This window comes from Staurois parvus, unplaced genomic scaffold (assembly GCF_062004578.1).
Source record: "Staurois parvus isolate SC_StPar_1 unplaced genomic scaffold, SC_StPar_1.0 ptg000032l, whole genome shotgun sequence".
Taxonomy (NCBI): Eukaryota; Metazoa; Chordata; class Amphibia; order Anura; family Ranidae; genus Staurois; species Staurois parvus.
Genome location: NW_028317828.1, coordinates 205,089 through 223,154, shown reverse-complemented (window position 1 = coordinate 223,154; position 18,066 = coordinate 205,089). Strand labels below are relative to the sequence as shown.

At 38.1% G+C, this 18,066-nt stretch overlaps 1 protein-coding gene across 1 annotated transcript in view; it reads right to left on the bottom strand.

Moving 5' to 3' along the window:
- Window positions 1–2,124: 2,124 nt before the first annotated feature.
- SGMS2 (sphingomyelin synthase 2) overlaps window positions 2,125–18,066 on the bottom strand; it is a 93,579-nt gene continuing 77,637 nt past the window's right edge. Inside the window, exons 3-6 of the mRNA XM_089660790.1 lie at window positions 15,995–16,112; window positions 13,116–13,269; window positions 7,180–7,346; window positions 2,125–5,192 (exon numbers count right to left, since the gene is read on the bottom strand). Coding sequence (XP_089516916.1) covers window positions 4,989–5,192; window positions 7,180–7,346; window positions 13,116–13,269; window positions 15,995–16,112 — 643 coding nt within the window. The 3' untranslated portion in view covers window positions 2,125–4,988. The remainder of the gene's footprint in view (window positions 5,193–7,179; window positions 7,347–13,115; window positions 13,270–15,994; window positions 16,113–18,066) is intronic.

The following is an 18,066-nucleotide window of genomic DNA, read 5'->3' as shown; positions in this document are numbered from 1 at the left end:
CCTGCTATGGATTAGAGGACAGTTATAAAGCACCATCATCATTAAAATGGGAGCCAGATGGTTCAAGGGTGAGAAAATTTCTCCCCACTATGGGTGAACATGTCATTACTGCATTCAGTCCACTCAAACTTATGCAGGCCATAGACGGTTCGTTTATAGGCCGAATTTTCATCCGAAAGAATAATCGGCCGATATTCGCACCGTTAGTGGGGCAATGTCATCGTCCGATTTGCGCAGTTCCTCCTCATTTCTTTTATCAGTCATGGAAAATTTACGAAAAACAGCCGATTTTCGTAATCATTGGTAGCAGCAGAACGACCGATTCTTCGTTTTTCGGCCGAAAATTCAGACGATAAACGAACAGTCTATGGCCTGCATTAGCGATCACTTTTACCAGGTGTCATAGGGACGTAGCCTCTGCTCAGTTTTAGGGCAAGTGTGTAGCAACAGGTATTGATCTTGATGTCCTTGTCGTACTCAGTCCTGGTATTTAACCACTTGCTGACCGCAGATAGTCGAATGATGGCTTCACTGCGGCCGGCCAGTTCTGGGAGGGCGTCGTATGGCTGTTAACATTGAAAGGCTGTTAACATTGAAAAGAAAGTTGCGCTTTGCAAGGGAACTTTCCCTACATCTTAGTAAATGAGGTGCAGCTCTGCTGACTTCTATCATCCAATCATGCACAAACAATAATTGTCCTTGCATGTGATTGGTTATTCTTTGCAAAGTAAAATTTCACTACTTTCACTAGGCTCTGGGGAAAATTCCTTTGCAAAGCGCAACTTCCCTTATAAAGTGAACAGCCTATTTTACCTTCGTAAATCAACACCAATATGTATTTTAGGCGAATGTGTTTCAGAATAGTAAACTTTTTTAGAAAGCAAGTTCAAGTCCTAGGGTATATACTAATCTGTAGTTTGGATCATAGAGGTATACAGTATTTAATAATTTGGCTCAAGGGCATAATAGCCCAGTGTTAATCCAGTAGCTGTTCCCTACAAGAAGATAGCTCTACTCCCATACTGGAGTCCTGTGAACTGGGGGGTCTCTGTAGTTTGGGGGCTTCTAAGGATGGCGGTGTTGTGCAAACCTTCATGTTGGAGGGGTGTAGGGTAGCGGTACGGTGTGTGGGGAGGGATCGATTGGAAGGGGCCTGGGGAGGGAGGATTGAGGTTGCAATTAGGTGAGCCTTTAGAAGAATCCTTAGTATTACTAGGTTTGTCGAGCAGCTCTGATGTTGGAGGAGCGTGCCAATATGTTGGCAGGATGGCAGATCTAGACCCAGCTTGCCGTCATGCTGGGGGGAGAGAGAGTTCTTGGTGGGATCCAAATAGAACTTTATGCCTGGAGGTACCTCCATAATATGTTGATATTTTTTTTCTTTAAGATTGCTGTTATGCCAGTTATTATATTCACTATTTGCGATTTGTACTGTATGTTTCATTTCATTTCCACTGGCCTAATGAGATGTAATTACAAGGAAAAAGCTCTGAAGTTGGAGGAGAGTGTCAATACGTTTGGCAGGATGGAAAATCTTGGCTCATTTTGCTATCACACTGGGGGAGAGAGTTTCCATTGGGATTCATAAAGACCTTCATGCCTGGAGGACTCCCCCCTCCCCTATAATATTCTGTTATGGTTTTTTTAACTTGCTGTTATGCCATTTACTTTTTTCATTGTTTGCAATTTGTACTGTTTGTACAACTGTCCCACTGAGATGGTATGACTTACTGTATGTAGGTAAGAAGCAATATGGCTTATGGGTGTGCTGTAACAGACTAGACTGTGGTAGCATTAGCTATATACAGTAAGTTGTGATGTGTTCCAGGAGCAGCACGGGTGACTATTTAAAGTGACATTAAACATAGAATTCTACTTTAAATTGCTACACAGAGAGAGAGTTGTACACCTTTGGGAACTTTGTATGAAGTTTATTTTTGGGGATTTTTATTACAGATTCATCTTCACATATATTTTGCACTAATGAATTTATTGCTAGTTTTGTATGTTTGTATATTTATTATCTATTTAGTGGTAAAATGTTGTTGTAATGGTTTTGCTGAGCGTTTAATTACACTTTTTTTTTTACGAAAGAGATAAACATTGAATACACCATGGCAAATATACAACAGCACCATTTTGGTTTATTCTGCAATATTAATTTTATCAAAATATGTTTCTGTGTATACATTCTTGGGAAAAAAAACTTCAGATCTTTGCTTACAAAAATAGGTTTTTGAATTAGTTATTTGTTTTTTTTTTCAATATATATTCTTCTTTAAGTCACTTTTTGGTATCAAGAAACAAAGACCATGAATTAACATAAAACCCAAATGTTTGTGTCTGAACTCAGTTATACACAATGATTATTTAGAACATTTCAGAAACTAGAAACAACATCTCACATTAATTATTTTGTAGGTGCAACATAACATAACACAAGACTTAGAACAGCACAATTAGGTATGGTAAAATATTTCAAGCTATAGAGGATGTGTGCCTAAAAAGTTTAAATTATTGCTTAAAAAATGTCTAACTGCTGAAAAAAAGGTTAAAATGTTTTTACACGTTAATTTAAAATTGTGCCCCACCTTCAGTTTACTGAAGACTTGCAGCAACAGCTATACGCTCATCTTAGAGCTGTTTACAATTTAACTGCATAACAAATCTGTCTATGAGCGGTGTTAGATATGAAGGGGCAAGCCATCAAACTAGTTTTAACCTGCATCCTTTGCCATCACACATGGGTTGATAGGTGTACCTTAAAGAGATAACCTCCTTTGAGGGAAATGCACAAACCTAGGAAACAATGTATACATTAGAGAAGTTGCTAGGATCTCAATGGACTCGGCACATGTCTAACAATGGTAAGTGTTGCACACAAGGGATACCATAGTAATCTGTCAGCCTAGATTATGTGCAGTTTATGAGGACAACATTTAAGCTAAAACTCGGAGGGAAAAGCCACACATAACGCAATCAAAGGATTCAAATCACACAAATGTCATTTGTCCACGAGATAGGACAAATGACCCCACCATTCGTAGGGGTAAAGCCATAATCAAAGAGACATTTGACATGACTCCCATGGATGGGATTTTTAATTTCAGAAGGTGAAAACCTTACCATTTGGGGCAGATTAGCACTAGCATTGGCTGCCAAATCAACTAGTGACACAGAAGGCAAGAAAGAAAAATATCTATTTTTAACACTGACTGTATTTGTTCCCAGATTCCCTGAGCCATGGGTATGCATCTCTGAGTATAATAGCCATGTTCTGATGTTTTTACTAAGAAAACAAAGCATTTTTGTGTAATATTGTAGTATTAAGCATATAAATCCAATTTGGCAAAATGCCAAATAAAATGACATCATACAGTTACATAAATAGTAAGTTGACATAAAGGTTTTCTTACGTACACAATTTCCTATCTATCTTCTTGTATAACAAGAAGACTCTTGAATTTCTCAATAATTGACAGGAGACCTTTACATCGTATTGCACTTTTCATTTTGACTACAAAATATGGCAAAATGTATTTACAGCTAAAAAACAGCCAGATAGCAATTAGCTGTTCTATGTTTTTGGTCAGTCTACAAAAATGTACACTTGTCAGTTATTCAAATTTCTAAACTGGCTAGCAGTGCCTTCAGAGACCTTCATATCTTTTTTCAAACACCCTAAATCCTAGCATACGCTGTTAAACAAATTATGAAAAGTCCCTAAAATGCTATTTGCTGGTCTACACGATCCTGCACTTTGGTACTGACAAATAATTATAATGGAAAAAGCTCTTTACCATTGGGGTTGGGGTGCAATGGGAGCCAACAATACTCACTGCAGGGAACAAGTGAAGTTTGAATATTAGTGCTTCCTAGTATTTGAGGCTTCTTGTGTTGTGTCCAAGAAGACAATTGAAGATAGGTGGTACTTATAACCAGTTTAGAATGTATGTATAGCTAATAGGTGTACTTTAAATAATACAGTAATAGATTGTCATCAATGTTTTTTTTTAATAATACCAAAAATGTAAACCTTCTAAATGGATTAACGTGAGACTACAAATTGTTACAATTGTAGGGTTGCCCATTTACAGATCCAACCTTTTCTGTGCAGCTGCAGCCCTTTTGATTGCCAACAGAATAACAAATAACATCTATGTGCACAGTAGCCACTAGTAGATAAAATGTATGTTTGTAGGCTCTACTCCATAATATACAGAACTCAAAATAAAACAAAAATGCTGCACATTTTGCTTTGCTATAATAAATAAACTAAACCACTCTTTTCATCTTCATTAGAGGGCTGAGCTCTCTGTATCTCACTTGCAGATCAGGTCAGCCATCATTGATGTCTGCACAGTCTGCAACTGCGATGACATATTGGTTCTCTGCATTTGTATTTGAAGCACTTCTTGTCTTTGGTAATAAGCACAGTACAGCATCTGATTATTGCTGGCTGCAGTGACAGTATACATCTTCAAAGTTTGACCTTTACCTAGATGGATCGGTGAAATCCAGAGTTTGAACCCAAGGAAAATGTTTTAATAAACCTGAAAAGCAGTGGTGAAAAGTTGTGATTTACCAGATTATCTTCTTACAGTTATGTATGCTGTTATCTACAATGGTTCCTGAACCAAAGGCAAATAACACAAGTAAGGGACATATGTGGGATATTACCAATATGCTGTATAAGGGAGTTAATGAACAATACATTACATAAGCTACCCCAAAGAAGGCACAAAACACATGTTCCAGAGGGAACAGCTTTTGTGATCCAATTAAGATTTAACAAACACACCCATAAAAAAGAATATGTTGTTAGTACTATGTGCATGGATACAGACGTATCCTGTTTATAACAATTGTTGCAATCAACATCTGAAAATTTGGTCCACTTCTTTATATACAGGTGCATCTTCTTTCATAAAAATAATATTCCTTTGGTTAGTCTCTTTTGAAGAGTCATAATTTATCTCCTTGATGATTCATGTGCATTTCTCATTGTCTTCTCCAGTCTTCTGAACCCTTGCATATGTTTTACATGAAGACTTAAAGCAGCTGGGAGGCCATGAGATGGGCCAGGAGAAGGAGCATGGAATAGAAGCCTGGACATTCTTCTCAAAAAAGAAAAACACAGGAAACCACCAGGACCGGGAAAGGAAATTAGTTGGAGATGAAGTCTTCAATGCCTAAAACAAAGGTTAAGCCAATTTTATTACATTTTACAGGGAACTTTGAAATCTAGTCAATACATCAAGATTTATGACATACATTGTTTCATCTTTCAAAATACAGCAGAATCTTTAAATATGCTGACCCTGATTTGACAGACTGCATGTCTAATCTAATAATAAAGGATGGTTGGATATGACAGATAATATTCATATCTTTGCAGGGTACACCACATGGACTTAACAAAGATATAGCTTAACAGAGCTCATTAGGAAGTACTCTAAGCAATCTTTCATTTAGCCAAGAAAAAAGTACTCTCACATGATTGGAACATAAGCTATCATGGCAATCATCTGCACCCATCAAATGTCCAATGACTGTTCAATAATTAAAGGTGCAATGAAGTAAGCACATCATAGACAGGGTTTCATTTCTTAAAAAGTGTTATAATTCATTAAATAACCCCTTGTAGAATGGTAATTCAGTGCTTCATACAGCTCTCAGCTACTTAAATTGTTGGAAAAGTCAAGACCAGCTTAAGTCGAGACCCATCTGCTCTGAGACCTGATAGATTCCAGTGATGTTTATATACCATGAAACCCCTAGAATTTGTTTCTGATAACGGAACATACCTTTAAACAGTCCCCATGCACGCAGAGAGCTACAGAGCAGATCCAGAGCTTATACAGCCCTTAGGTGGTCATTATGATTATGAGATAAAATAGTGAACAGCCAACTCCATTGGAAAGAGGGTACATTAAGTATACACTCACTGGCCACTTTATTAGGTACACCTGGCTAGTGCCAAGAAAATATCCCCCACACCATTACACCACCAGCAGCAGTCTGAACCGTTGATACAAGGCAGGATGGATCCATTACACCAGCACCAGCCTGAACCATTGATACAAGGCAGGATGGATCCATTACACCACCAGCAGCAGCCTGAACCGTTGATACAAGGCAGGATGGATCCATTACATCAGCACCAGCCTGAACCATTGATACAAAGCAGGATGGATCCATTACACCAGCACCAGCCTGAACCATTGATACAAGGCAGGATGGATCCATTACACCAGCACCAGCCTGAACCATTGATACAAGGCAGGATAGATCCATTACACCACCACTAGCCTGAACCCCTGATACAAGGCAGGATGGCTCCATTACACCACCAGCAGCAGCCTGAACCATTGATACAAGGCAGGATGGATTTATTACACCAGCACCAGCCTGAACCATTGATACAAGGCAGGATAGATCTATGCTTTCATGTTGTTTATGCCAAATTCTGACACTACCATCTGAATGTTGCAGCTGAACAGGTCTGCCCATTCTCCTCTGACCTCAACAAGCTATTTTTGTCCACACAACTGCCGTTCACTGAATATTTTCTTTTCTTCAAATCATTCTCCGTAAACCCTAGAGATAGTTTTGAATGAATATCCCAATAGATCAGCAGTTTTTTAAATATTCAGACCAGCCCCTCTGGCACCAACAACAATGCCATGTTCAAAGTCACGTACATCCCCTTTCTTCCCCATTCTGATGCTCGGTTTGAAATTCAGCAAGTCATGTTCTAGATCCCTAATTGCATTGAGTTGTTGCTATGTGATTGGCTGATTAGCAATTTGTGTTACCAAGCAATTGAACAGGTGTACCTAATAAAGTGGCCGGTGAGTGTAGTGAGCAGAAAGGGGTATATTAAGTATATATTCTGCTAGCATTTAGACCTCTTTGTAGAGAAGACAATTTACAAGTAATAGAAGCAGACCATAGCTATCATTCAGGGGGTTAATAATCAATTAATTATGATCCCACCAGTTTCATAGAATACTTTGTCAAACAGGACTGGCTGTTAAGAAGTCAAACATTTTCCAGGACTCAAATTGTATTCAAGATGAGTTCTTCTAGTTTGACATGCATTCTATTTATTTTTTTAAATGGTCTGCAAAGGAACATAAGTAAAAGTGCTTGAAGATGAACTCAAATTTTACCTACCTTTTCATTAGCCATTGCATGATACCACCAGAAGAGTCTAGTAGTGATGTAGTAAGCTATAATAACATCCACGGTATAGTGTTCGTGAGCTACTAAAATACAAATGACCCCCGCAGCACTCAGCAGCCAGCAGAATAAGTGATACCACCAAAAGTGACGAGGGGAATCTGCAAGAGAAAACATGAAAAGTTCCACATGCAAATTAATCTCACAATCACTGGAAAGCCCACATTTCCTATGAAAGCTTTTGCTACAAACATCTATTTCAAAGACTCCAGTGGTTAGATCCCTGTACTTGAGTTCCCAAGCAGCCTACACACCTGCCAAAGCAATAGCTACAATGAGTCCAACTCTTCCCATCGGATATTTATTAACTTTAATTTTTCATGTCATGGACACAGCAGGAGGAGCAGTATAAACACCTCAAGACACAGAATAACGAAAACAAGTTATAGAACAGAAGAAAGGAGGACATGCTAAAATGAAAATGTATGAGGCCAAATGGAATTTTCAGCATGCTCAACTAATTCCAGTGGATAGATAAAAAAAGCCTTCTTGATATCTTCTAAAAGTGTTGTGAAAATGATTACTTCACAGACACAGCTCTTTGTTCTAGAAAAAATGAATCTATAAAAAGAAATCATTACATCATTTTATATCTTCCGCCTTACAGCAGAGATAAGTGGCTTGACCCACAAAGTAATATTCTTGTAATGGTACAGGATACAGAGTTAATGGTGTTTTGGTTTTTAGAAGCAACGTTTTGGAAGAAATCGGGTCAATGCTCAAATTATTTTTTTCAATGGTATATACTATTTGCTATTTAGTTAATAAAAAAAAAAACATTTAAAGCTGGAAATGTTACAACACAGATTTGTACTAGATCACAGAAGATATTGTTATGTGTGTTTACAATGAATGCACTACTTCAAAGCAGATCTTACAATATAATGCAAGGTCCTTCCTCTCTACCCTTTACAAATCGCCACATCAAAGTTGTAAGAAAAAACACCAGTAAGAAAATATATTAATACACTCTAGGCTTTCCACAGCACTTAGGCGAGGGTGATGTCACAGTCTTTCTGGGGAGATTCTGGGAAACCTGAGAATATAAAATCTTCCTGTACTGGAGTGTCTTTGTGTAAAATTTGGGGTCCTCTGTAAATTTTCTAATTTATTTAATAGGGTTTTTTTACATCTCTAAAGCTGAACTCCAGTTACCGTACATTCTAAATATTGCTCAAATCAATTTTTGAATGTGTACTGGGGAAGGTCTGCCACAAATGTTCAATTCACTTAAAGGTCTTTTTAAATATTTGATGGTTAAGCGTACCAAATACTCCCAACATGTTTTGGGGAAAAAACTACTCTTGAGCAGTCAATATTAAGCTAAACCCAGGAGCCTGCATTCACTATATCTGCTCTCCTACAGTACAAAAACATGGAAATGCAATTATTTTAGTAAATATAAACTGCTAAATGCCTTTTCTCATCAGACATTAGAGCAGTCTTGTGACTTCTATCAGTGTCGAGTCCAGCACTAGCTAAAGCTTGTAGGAGGAGTTTTCTTTCTGCTCTAGGAGGATGCAGAACCCCTGATCTCTGTCTGACTAATGCTGATTGGCCCTGTGCTGATCACATGCACTCTCCTAAGAAAGAAAAAAACACTCTATCGATGCACAACTAATTGAGCATGTGCAAATGCCTACGAATCAGTCTGTCTTATCAGGAGATAAGAGGTGGTCGCTTGCAAAAGGGGAGGAACAGAGAAGAAAGGATCACACAGCCTTTTTACACAATGCAGAGGATTAACCCCTTAGGTTCCACAGTGAGTATAACAAGCTTGGTTTATTGCATGTACAGACTGATTTTAACACTTTATCAGAATCATAATGGAATGCACTAGGGGACCTGTGTTAAAGCTTGATAAAGTCTAGTAACTCATAATGGCACAAGAGCTGTTGATTGTGAAATGAATGGCACAGCAGTAATTTTTAAAGGTTAAGTTCACCTTTCATAACATGTTACACCCATATTCAGGGTGTAACATGTAACATGTGTTGAAAGCACCGGTCTTGAAAGCGGGGGATCCCCCCCTTGCTAGCTGTCAAACGTAAAAATATGTCCATTTTGGGCTCCCAACTGATCACTCATCTGTGATGAGAATCTATAAGTCCCTACATCCTTAGCGGCTGTAGGCTTGTAGTTCTTAATGAATCACCACGGTGCTGTGGTAGTTCATTGAATCTGTCAGTATAACTGCTTGCCCGTGCATCCCGTAGAGACAAGAACATATATTGACAGATCTGCAGGAGACCTGCATGGCACCAGCAATCTACTGATTGCTGGTGCAATGCTTTACAGGCTCCCGCAGCAAAAAATAATAAATGCACATTTTTTACCTGCACAAAAATGTGCATTTATTATTTTTTACCTGCACAAAAATGTGCATTTATTATTTTTTACCAAAAGGTGAACTTATTCTTTAACTTACATGTTGTGTTCAAAGAGATAATCTTCTTCAACTCTTTGACTTCATCACAGGGATCCAAAAAAATCTGTGCAAAAGGGACAGTCAGGAGGAGGCATCTGCTGGGCACCCTATTTCCAAAGTGACATAGTCCACCCTGCAGTACTACATATAAAAAGTCCTTCTGCCTATACACAGTTCCAGGCTGGCTCTAGGTAGGAGTAGGTGCTGTGGTTGGGTGTGTAGATAATGAAAGAGAAGCAACGCTAGCACATACTTGCCAGCAGTCTACAAGTAACCGAACTTCACAAGCAGGAGAAACACTCTAGACAGCATAAATAATACATCAAAGACACTAGTGGGGCAATTTGCAGTCCATAGCTGGGATGTCCTGGCATCATCTGATATCTGAATATACAGCACTGTACAATGCAGCTGCTCCTGTTTGTATACATATGATGAAAGCCAAAATTAGTCCCTCTCATTGTATACAGTATACTGCATTGCTTCTGTGTGAAGGGTTAACCTGTGCTGCCTCCCTGTGTAAAATTGTGCCTCCCTACACTGTGTGCATGAATAGAAGTACATAACCCTGTAGCCCAAGACACGCTGAGGGTTTTAATGCTACTTAAGTTGACCATACACAGCTCAAATTTTTTTATGATTTCTGCATAATCAGTAGAAATTCGAGTCGTGGATGGCCCTGTTGGCACTGCCTGGCTTGATGTATTTTGTTTAAAAAATTGAAGGAGTCTGATGTAAAACGGTCATATGAACATTGCAGTTATCGGTCTGTCTATCTATCTATCTATCTATCTATCTATCTATCTATCTATCTATCTATCTATCTATCTATCTATCTATCCATATATGGAAAGCCATATATGATTAGCATTATCTGTGCCTTTCTTTGTGTACATTAAATCAATCTCCCAGTATTTTTAATATTTAATGTAGAACATTATATATTTTCTGAACACAGAGGCCCTGTAGAATAAAAAGGTGATAGCTGCAAATTTTCGTGTCACATGATGTTTGTACAGTTGTTTATTAAATGAAAAGTTTCATCAAAAAATCTAAAAAAAATTAATTTTAGTGCAAAAACACACAATAGAATACCCATTTTTTTTTTTAAATATAAAAGTTGAGGTTGTATTGAGTAAATAGATACCAAACATTCCATGTCTTGAAACTGTGCATGCCCGTGATATTGCCAAAAACTATAGTGCCCAAATATTACCATAGGTAACGCTTTAAAAGCCTGTGCAGCTCATCAGTCTAGCGTTAACAAGGAGCTTTTGTGCTAGAATTATTATTCTCACTCTGACATTCAGGGCGATTTGTCACACGTGTGGTGCGACTACAGATTACATACATGAGCACAGTCTGGGATTGTGTTTGCTCAGGTGTGCAGGGCAACGGGGGTTATAGCAATGTTATTTTTTTAAATTTTAATATATTTTATTATAAATGTATTTTTTTCTTTATTTTTACTTGATTGCTATCACAAGGGGTTAATAAACGTCTGTGTGATAGCACTGGGCAGGTGACAAGTGCTCTTTATGGAGACATTAGGTGTCTAATAGACCCCAATGTCTCCCCTGCACAAATGTGTTCCCTGGCTGTACTGGCCATGGAAATGGTACATCTGAAACTGGAAGTGACATAATTTCCGGTTTCATTTTTGCATTTGAGATTGAGGCATGAATTTGCCCTGGTCTCACAATACTCTCCCTCCCCTAGCCGGCGGTAGTGTTCCTGGGCTCCAGTAACAGTGGGATAGCCTGGGAACCACGGGAGGAGGGGGGTCTGCCGGCAGAGGGGGCTCTGTGACAGTGATCAATAGCCATCAGCTTTTGATTAAAGGTTCACTCTTTGGACGTCCAAAGAACTGACCCGGTTAATGTAGCAATTTGATTGCCTTTTAGTGCAGGTTACAGTCACGTTAGACCCGGTTCTTAGACTTGCAGTAAGAGAAGACCAGTGAAGCACACTTAGGGGTAGATTTACTAAAACTGGAGAGAACAAAATCTGGTGCAGCTGTGCATGGTTGCCAATCAGCTTCTAACTTCAGCTTGTTCAGTTAAGCTTTAACAATAAAAACTAGAAGCTGATTGGTTTCTATGCAGAGCTGCACCAGATATTGCACTCTTAAGTTTTAGTAAATCAACCCCTGAGTATAAACTTAAAAAGTCTGTATGTCACTGCCGGGTGACTCAAAGATATAAAGTACTATCCTGGTATACTGTTTATTTTCTAACCAAATTTTGTACTTGTACCATGGAACAACTCTGATGAGATAAAAACCTTCAATAAAAACTAATGAACAGAAAAAAAGCCTGCATATGTGATCAGTAAATTTGACTGCAACCACAGTCTATATAATCTATACTATAAATTATATTCAGAATCATTGTTCTTTTTTTAAACATATTAGCCAATGATAGTTCCTAGATTGTAAGCTCGTAAGAGTAGGGCCCTCTTACCCCTCGTACGCTGTCTGTCTTTGTTGTACTGTGCCATGTATTGTCCCCCCCTATTGTACAGCGCTGAGCAAACCCTTTGGCGCTATATAAACTCGTAGTAATAATAATAATAATAATAATAATAGTTATTGATATTAAACCAATCCCCAACACATACATATCTAAAAACACTGTAAAAAGACTAAAGTTTCCCTTTATTAATGCACTGTTCAAAACCAAAAAAAAGGTCAAATAACCATGGGTATGGTGAAGACGGATTAAGAGATCCCTCTAGCAGGAATATCCTACATACCCCATTTTAGGAAGGGGTCAACAAAGTATCCCAAAATGGCTTTCTTGAGCAAGTGCAGATAAAAACATCTATTGACAGCCATTTATAGATCCTAATGTGTTTATGTACTAAAAGCTTCTCTTTATTGTTTTTGATGGAGTAGGGAAAAATTAGAACCCCTGTTAAGTTTTTATTGCGGTCTGTGCCCTGCTGGGAAGATCTATCCTCTATCTCCCAGATTGTAAGCTCGAAAGAGTAGGGCCCTCAAACCCCTCGTGTATTGTTTTGTTACTGTATTGTCTCATGTACTGTCCCCCACTATAATGTACAGCGCTGAGCAAACCTTTTGGCGCTATATAAATACTGTATAATAATAATAATAATCTGTCCTTGGAGTCCATTGTCCCCAAGGAAGATAGTGATGGAAATCCAAATTTTCTCAGCTGCTATCAGAACAAGAGCTAATGCTAGATCTTTAAGTGGGGATACCTGTTGTGGTGACAGCTATCTAACGGGTATTCTCTTTACTTTGTAGAGATCCTTTCACTTCTATTGTGTCTCTGGTACAAGTGGAGGAAATAGTCCTCAAAACAAACAGTGACAATAAAAATAAAAAAGGTTTCAGCAATATATACACTTTAAAAAAAGAAGTAAACATAAACCACATTAAAATGTTACACTTGACAACAAATACAATATATAAACTTACATTCTTTGATAAATAAATAGGTGAGGGTCAGCATGACTGTGTGTCCGCTGTAAAGAAAGTCTCCACATAAGATATGAGATCCAGTGATAGTCAGGCCACCCCCAGTTAACAGTCGCAGGATTCTTTGTGCTTTACCGTAAGAATCTCCATTGAGCTGAAAGATATTAAAAGTATAAATTAATCACTATATCAGATTAGGCATATGTAAAAAAAGACAAAATCTGAACCCTAATATTTTAAAATGAATAAACTTGATTTAATATTTTTTTTTAAACTTCCGTATACAAGCTATGGCCATTTAGGTGTATTTTATGCAACATAGCCCACAGCATCACAATTATTTGCCAATAAGGCAAGGTCTAGTTGCATGGACTGTTTAACAAGAAGACTTTATTAACCCATAGTCCACCTAAATTCTGCAAAATGCTAGACCATTCTTGGACAATAGTCTATCACAAAACCAACAATATACAACCAGGACCACCAAGACTTGGTTGATGCTGTATGAAATTTTTGAAGCCTTGGGCTTCAACCAGGGTTCCACCAGAGGTTGCTAAGGATTCTTTTTGCTGTGACTTGCTAACCTCCAATTTGATGGTGCCTTCAGTGTCCAGGGGTCAATTCCACTTGGCAGAGCTAGGTGCATGACCCCAGAGATCTTTTTAGCTGTCTGGGAAGGTGGCATTGGGACCACTGCTGTAAGGGAGATATTTTTATCACTATCAATACAAGGGGCATTTTCTCATGGGTCACCAATGAATTGGTTATTACAGGGGTTCCCTGAGACCTGGAAATTATATCAAGGGTCTCTCTGGGGTACAAAAGTTTTAGAAAGGTCAGACTAAACAGTCAGTGTACAGACTCTTCTGTTGTATACAGTATAAACATTGATATACACATACTGTAAGCCCCAATAATCAATTTGTCTGTATATCCTATAGAAATAGTACTTTTTTATCTTTTAAACTGCCCTGAAAAAATGTCAAGTGAAATCTGACTGAATCCTGCGGGCAACACGCTTTACATCCAGACACCTGATATGTATTTGGAATTCTCTAGTTTGGAATGTTGGCAGCAAACAGGTTTGTCAAGGCAGTAGCAGCATGTAGAACCTGCCCTGCTATCTTTTATATCTCTGTGGATAAACTGATTTGCTGTTAGTTGAAGTTGAACATGCTTTCCAATCTTTGTACCTAAAAAAAGGAATGCAAATTGATAGCAAAAGCTGAAATCTGACAAAAAATAGCAGTTCTTACTAAGCTGAATTTTTAAACAGCTATTTTCACAGCTTCCTTTAGCTATAATGTGAACGGGTATATCCTTAGTCATTTCATCTGACTACTGTTAACTAAGCTTCAAGACACATTTACCTCGAACTACCTGCATAAGTAGCCCACCGAAAGGCAGAAAGAGCCTCTAGTTTTAAAGCTTTTGGCAGAATATATATTTTGCAACAGCTATTGACTGTTCTACTATTTCCTGGTGGAACTTTTTTCATACAATTGGTTCTAATGATCAATACAGTATGCTAGAATCTTAAACTTTGAGACTACAGCAGTAGCAAGGACTGGACAACCATAGCCACTAACAATAGAACAAAATTATAGGTTGACTGTCTGAAGCCACTAAATTATTAGCAGATCCTCCAGAGAGATTGCTTATCACCATGGTCTGCATAGGTTTTTTGCTGGGTCTGATTGCCTCCACAATGGTGGTTGGTGCAGGTAATTTGAACATTGACCTTGATTTCTGCTTTGTTTAGGTATATTTACATTTTATACAGGCTCCATAAAAGTCATAATGCTTATATACTTACAATAAGCATTTGTTGTTTTTGCAATTATTTAATGCCCAATATGAGTCTTATGGAAAAAGAAGACACAGTTAAACCAGTCTGCTAAGTTCTGTTGAAAAGCACAGGGAGGGGCAGGTGAGTGTTCAAACAACTATTTTATCAATCTCAAAACAGTAATACTGCTCCAGGTTGATCTACCCTTACCTGCAATCCACAACTAGGTGCAGGTCCAGCTCACCACTGAGTATTGTATGTCAATCCAACAATGGATGGCTGAACAATGTAGCTTTTGATGCAAACTCATTTAATAGGCAACATATAGCCAGCAAAAGGGACTAACACATTTCATACTAAAAATCATTTACTGTATGATTAAAGTGTTACTAAACCTACAACTGTAAAATCAGTCTGTATATGCAGTAAAGCATGCTTGTTACACTCTCTGTTGAACCTAAGGGGTTAATCTTCTGCATTGTGTAAAAACGCCATTTGATCCTGACTTCTCTGATCCTTCCCTTCTTCTGGTGTCTCCCTCTTTGCTCCTGATAAGACATATCGTGTGGAGTCACTCTGCACATGCTCGGTTTGGTGTGTATTGCTAGAGAGGTTTTTTTCTTTTCTTGGGAGAGTGCATGTGATCGGCACAGGGCCAATCAGCACTGTTCAGACAGCGGTCAGGGGTTCTGCAACCTCCTAGAGCAACATTTCAACTCCTCCTACAAGCTTTAATCAGTGCTCGGCTGGACACGGATAGAAGGCATAAGACTGCTCTAACTGCTGATGAGAAAAGGTATTTAGCAGTTTATATTTCCAAAAATAATTGCGCTTCCATGTTCTGTGTACTGTGGGAGAGCAGATATAGGGAATGCAGGGTCCTGGGTTTAGTAACACCTTAAATGCTTTTTAGCTTGGATTGGATTAGAGACCCGTGTCTTCATTTGTTGTTCATTTGAACTATATCTTGACTCACTGAAGGTATGAGAGCCGACATTTCTATTTTACCAGTCAGAAGCATTCTAATATTATATATACAAAATGTAATGTGTAGCTTTTCCTTTTAAAAATCGGACAAAAAAAAACTTACTTTTGGAGCACATTGAAAGTGCAAACCAGGCACAGGTAGGGTTGTGACATACATTGTTATACATCTATATAGGTACAAAGTCCCGATGATGAAAAAATACCTTCTCCCCACGATTGATCTGTAAATAGAAACAGAAGAAAAACAAGCATTTAGAACTTTGCTGATCTCGGAGTTCTCAACTAAAATGTCTTCCCTTTTCCCTGTACTACTCTGGATATCAAAGTGAGGGTAATCAGGTGGAAGTACAGAGCCATCGAGGTGACCTGCTACTCGTGCCTCAACCAATAAATTCTTTCAACTCTTAATGACTGAGCATTTCCACAGCCTGCACCACTTAGAGGTGCTTTTTTGCTGAAAGATGCAGCCCAGGTTCTGAAACCCACTAAAACATTTGGACCAAACATGTGGAGGTTTTCTCCTTCAGGCTTAAAGCTGCATGCACATGCAGTATATGCATTTTGGCAATGCATGGGTGGATCTGCACCCAGAACATCTGATATACTGCCAATAAAAATCCCAATTTATATAGTAATTCAAAACATTCCTGCTTTTAAAGGGGAACAATGCACATAAAGCAATGCTCCTCCGTGCATTACAGTGCACTTTGTTGACAAAAATAGTGGGCATTTTCCTTATGTTTAGGGGAATGTACAGCCCATTCAAAATAAACACAATATTATAACTCTATGGTAGTTTACATTTTTGCACTGATAATGTGCTGTTAAAGCACTGTAGAGCCACCTTAGAACAGTAGGTATTTACAGGTCTCATTCCATCACATATCCTCAATATAATGGTGTTGTTACTCACTTTAGGATAAAACAAAAATCATTCCTCGATTCCCCATGAGCTACTGGACATCCAGTACCTCTGGTTTATCGCACAGATAAAACCCATTGCTCCCAACTGTCCCCGATCTCGAAGGACTGTCCCTGATTTGGAACAAAGTCCCTCTGTTGCTCTTTCCTGCTCATCTGCACCTTATTTTGGTCTGATCTATATAGTTGTATATAAAATGATCTATTTATCTAAATTGTTTCACAACGCTAAACCTTTCATCCAAATTCTAAATTTGCATCTGTAAATTTAAAAAGCCAGTATAAAGGAATAGTAATGGTATAAAAAAAAGCACTTGTGGGTTTAAATTATTTTTTTTTTTGTATAATTCTCCTTTAAGGGGGCATGGCAGGGGGTATGTACATACTTTTACTAATAGGTGTTCCCATTTTAAAAAGGCTGGGAGGTATGAAACCTAATACAGGCATACCTCGGATTACAAAGGCCTCGGTTAACGTAATTTTTGGTTTACGAATAAAAATCCATTGAAAATAATGCCTTGGTTTACAAATTTTTTTTCGCAATACGAATGGATTAATTGGTTTTCAATGCATTTACGTTTTGTTTTTTCAATCATGTCCCTGTACAGTATTATGCCTTTAAAGTGCACTTTATAAACAGTTTTGAACAGATAAGACTTTTTTTTTACTTTTTTCTGACCTCCGGAATGGATTTAATTGCCTTTCAATGCATTTATGAATTTTTTTTTAATCATGTCCCTTTATGCCTTTAAAGTGCACTTTATGAAGAGTTTTGTACAGATAAAAAATACTTTTTTTTTTACTTTTTTTCTGACCTCCGGAACAGATTAATTGGTTTTCAATGCATTCCTATGGGAAACCGTGTTTCCGAATTTTCCGCATTACGCAAAGTCCCGCAGAACGCATTAAATTCGGAAACCGAGGTACACCTGTATTATAGAGCCATTTATTACAAACTGCATACAGCTGTTTCAGCTATGTTGACCACTATTAGCACAGAGCATGGAAACAATAGCTTCTGTGAAGTTGGGTGGGCCACAAAGAACCTCCAGTGAACCAGTGCAAAACAGCAGGGCCTTCTTAGCATAATCGTTGTCTTAATATCCTATTCCATCGCTAATCCCAAAAATAAAGGGGTTATTTTATACCATACTATTTTAGGATTATATTAATCAGTGAGTCTGGATGCACAGCTGGCCAAGAAGCATTCAGCATACCACTATCCAAAAATGCAGAATATGCAATGGAATGAGA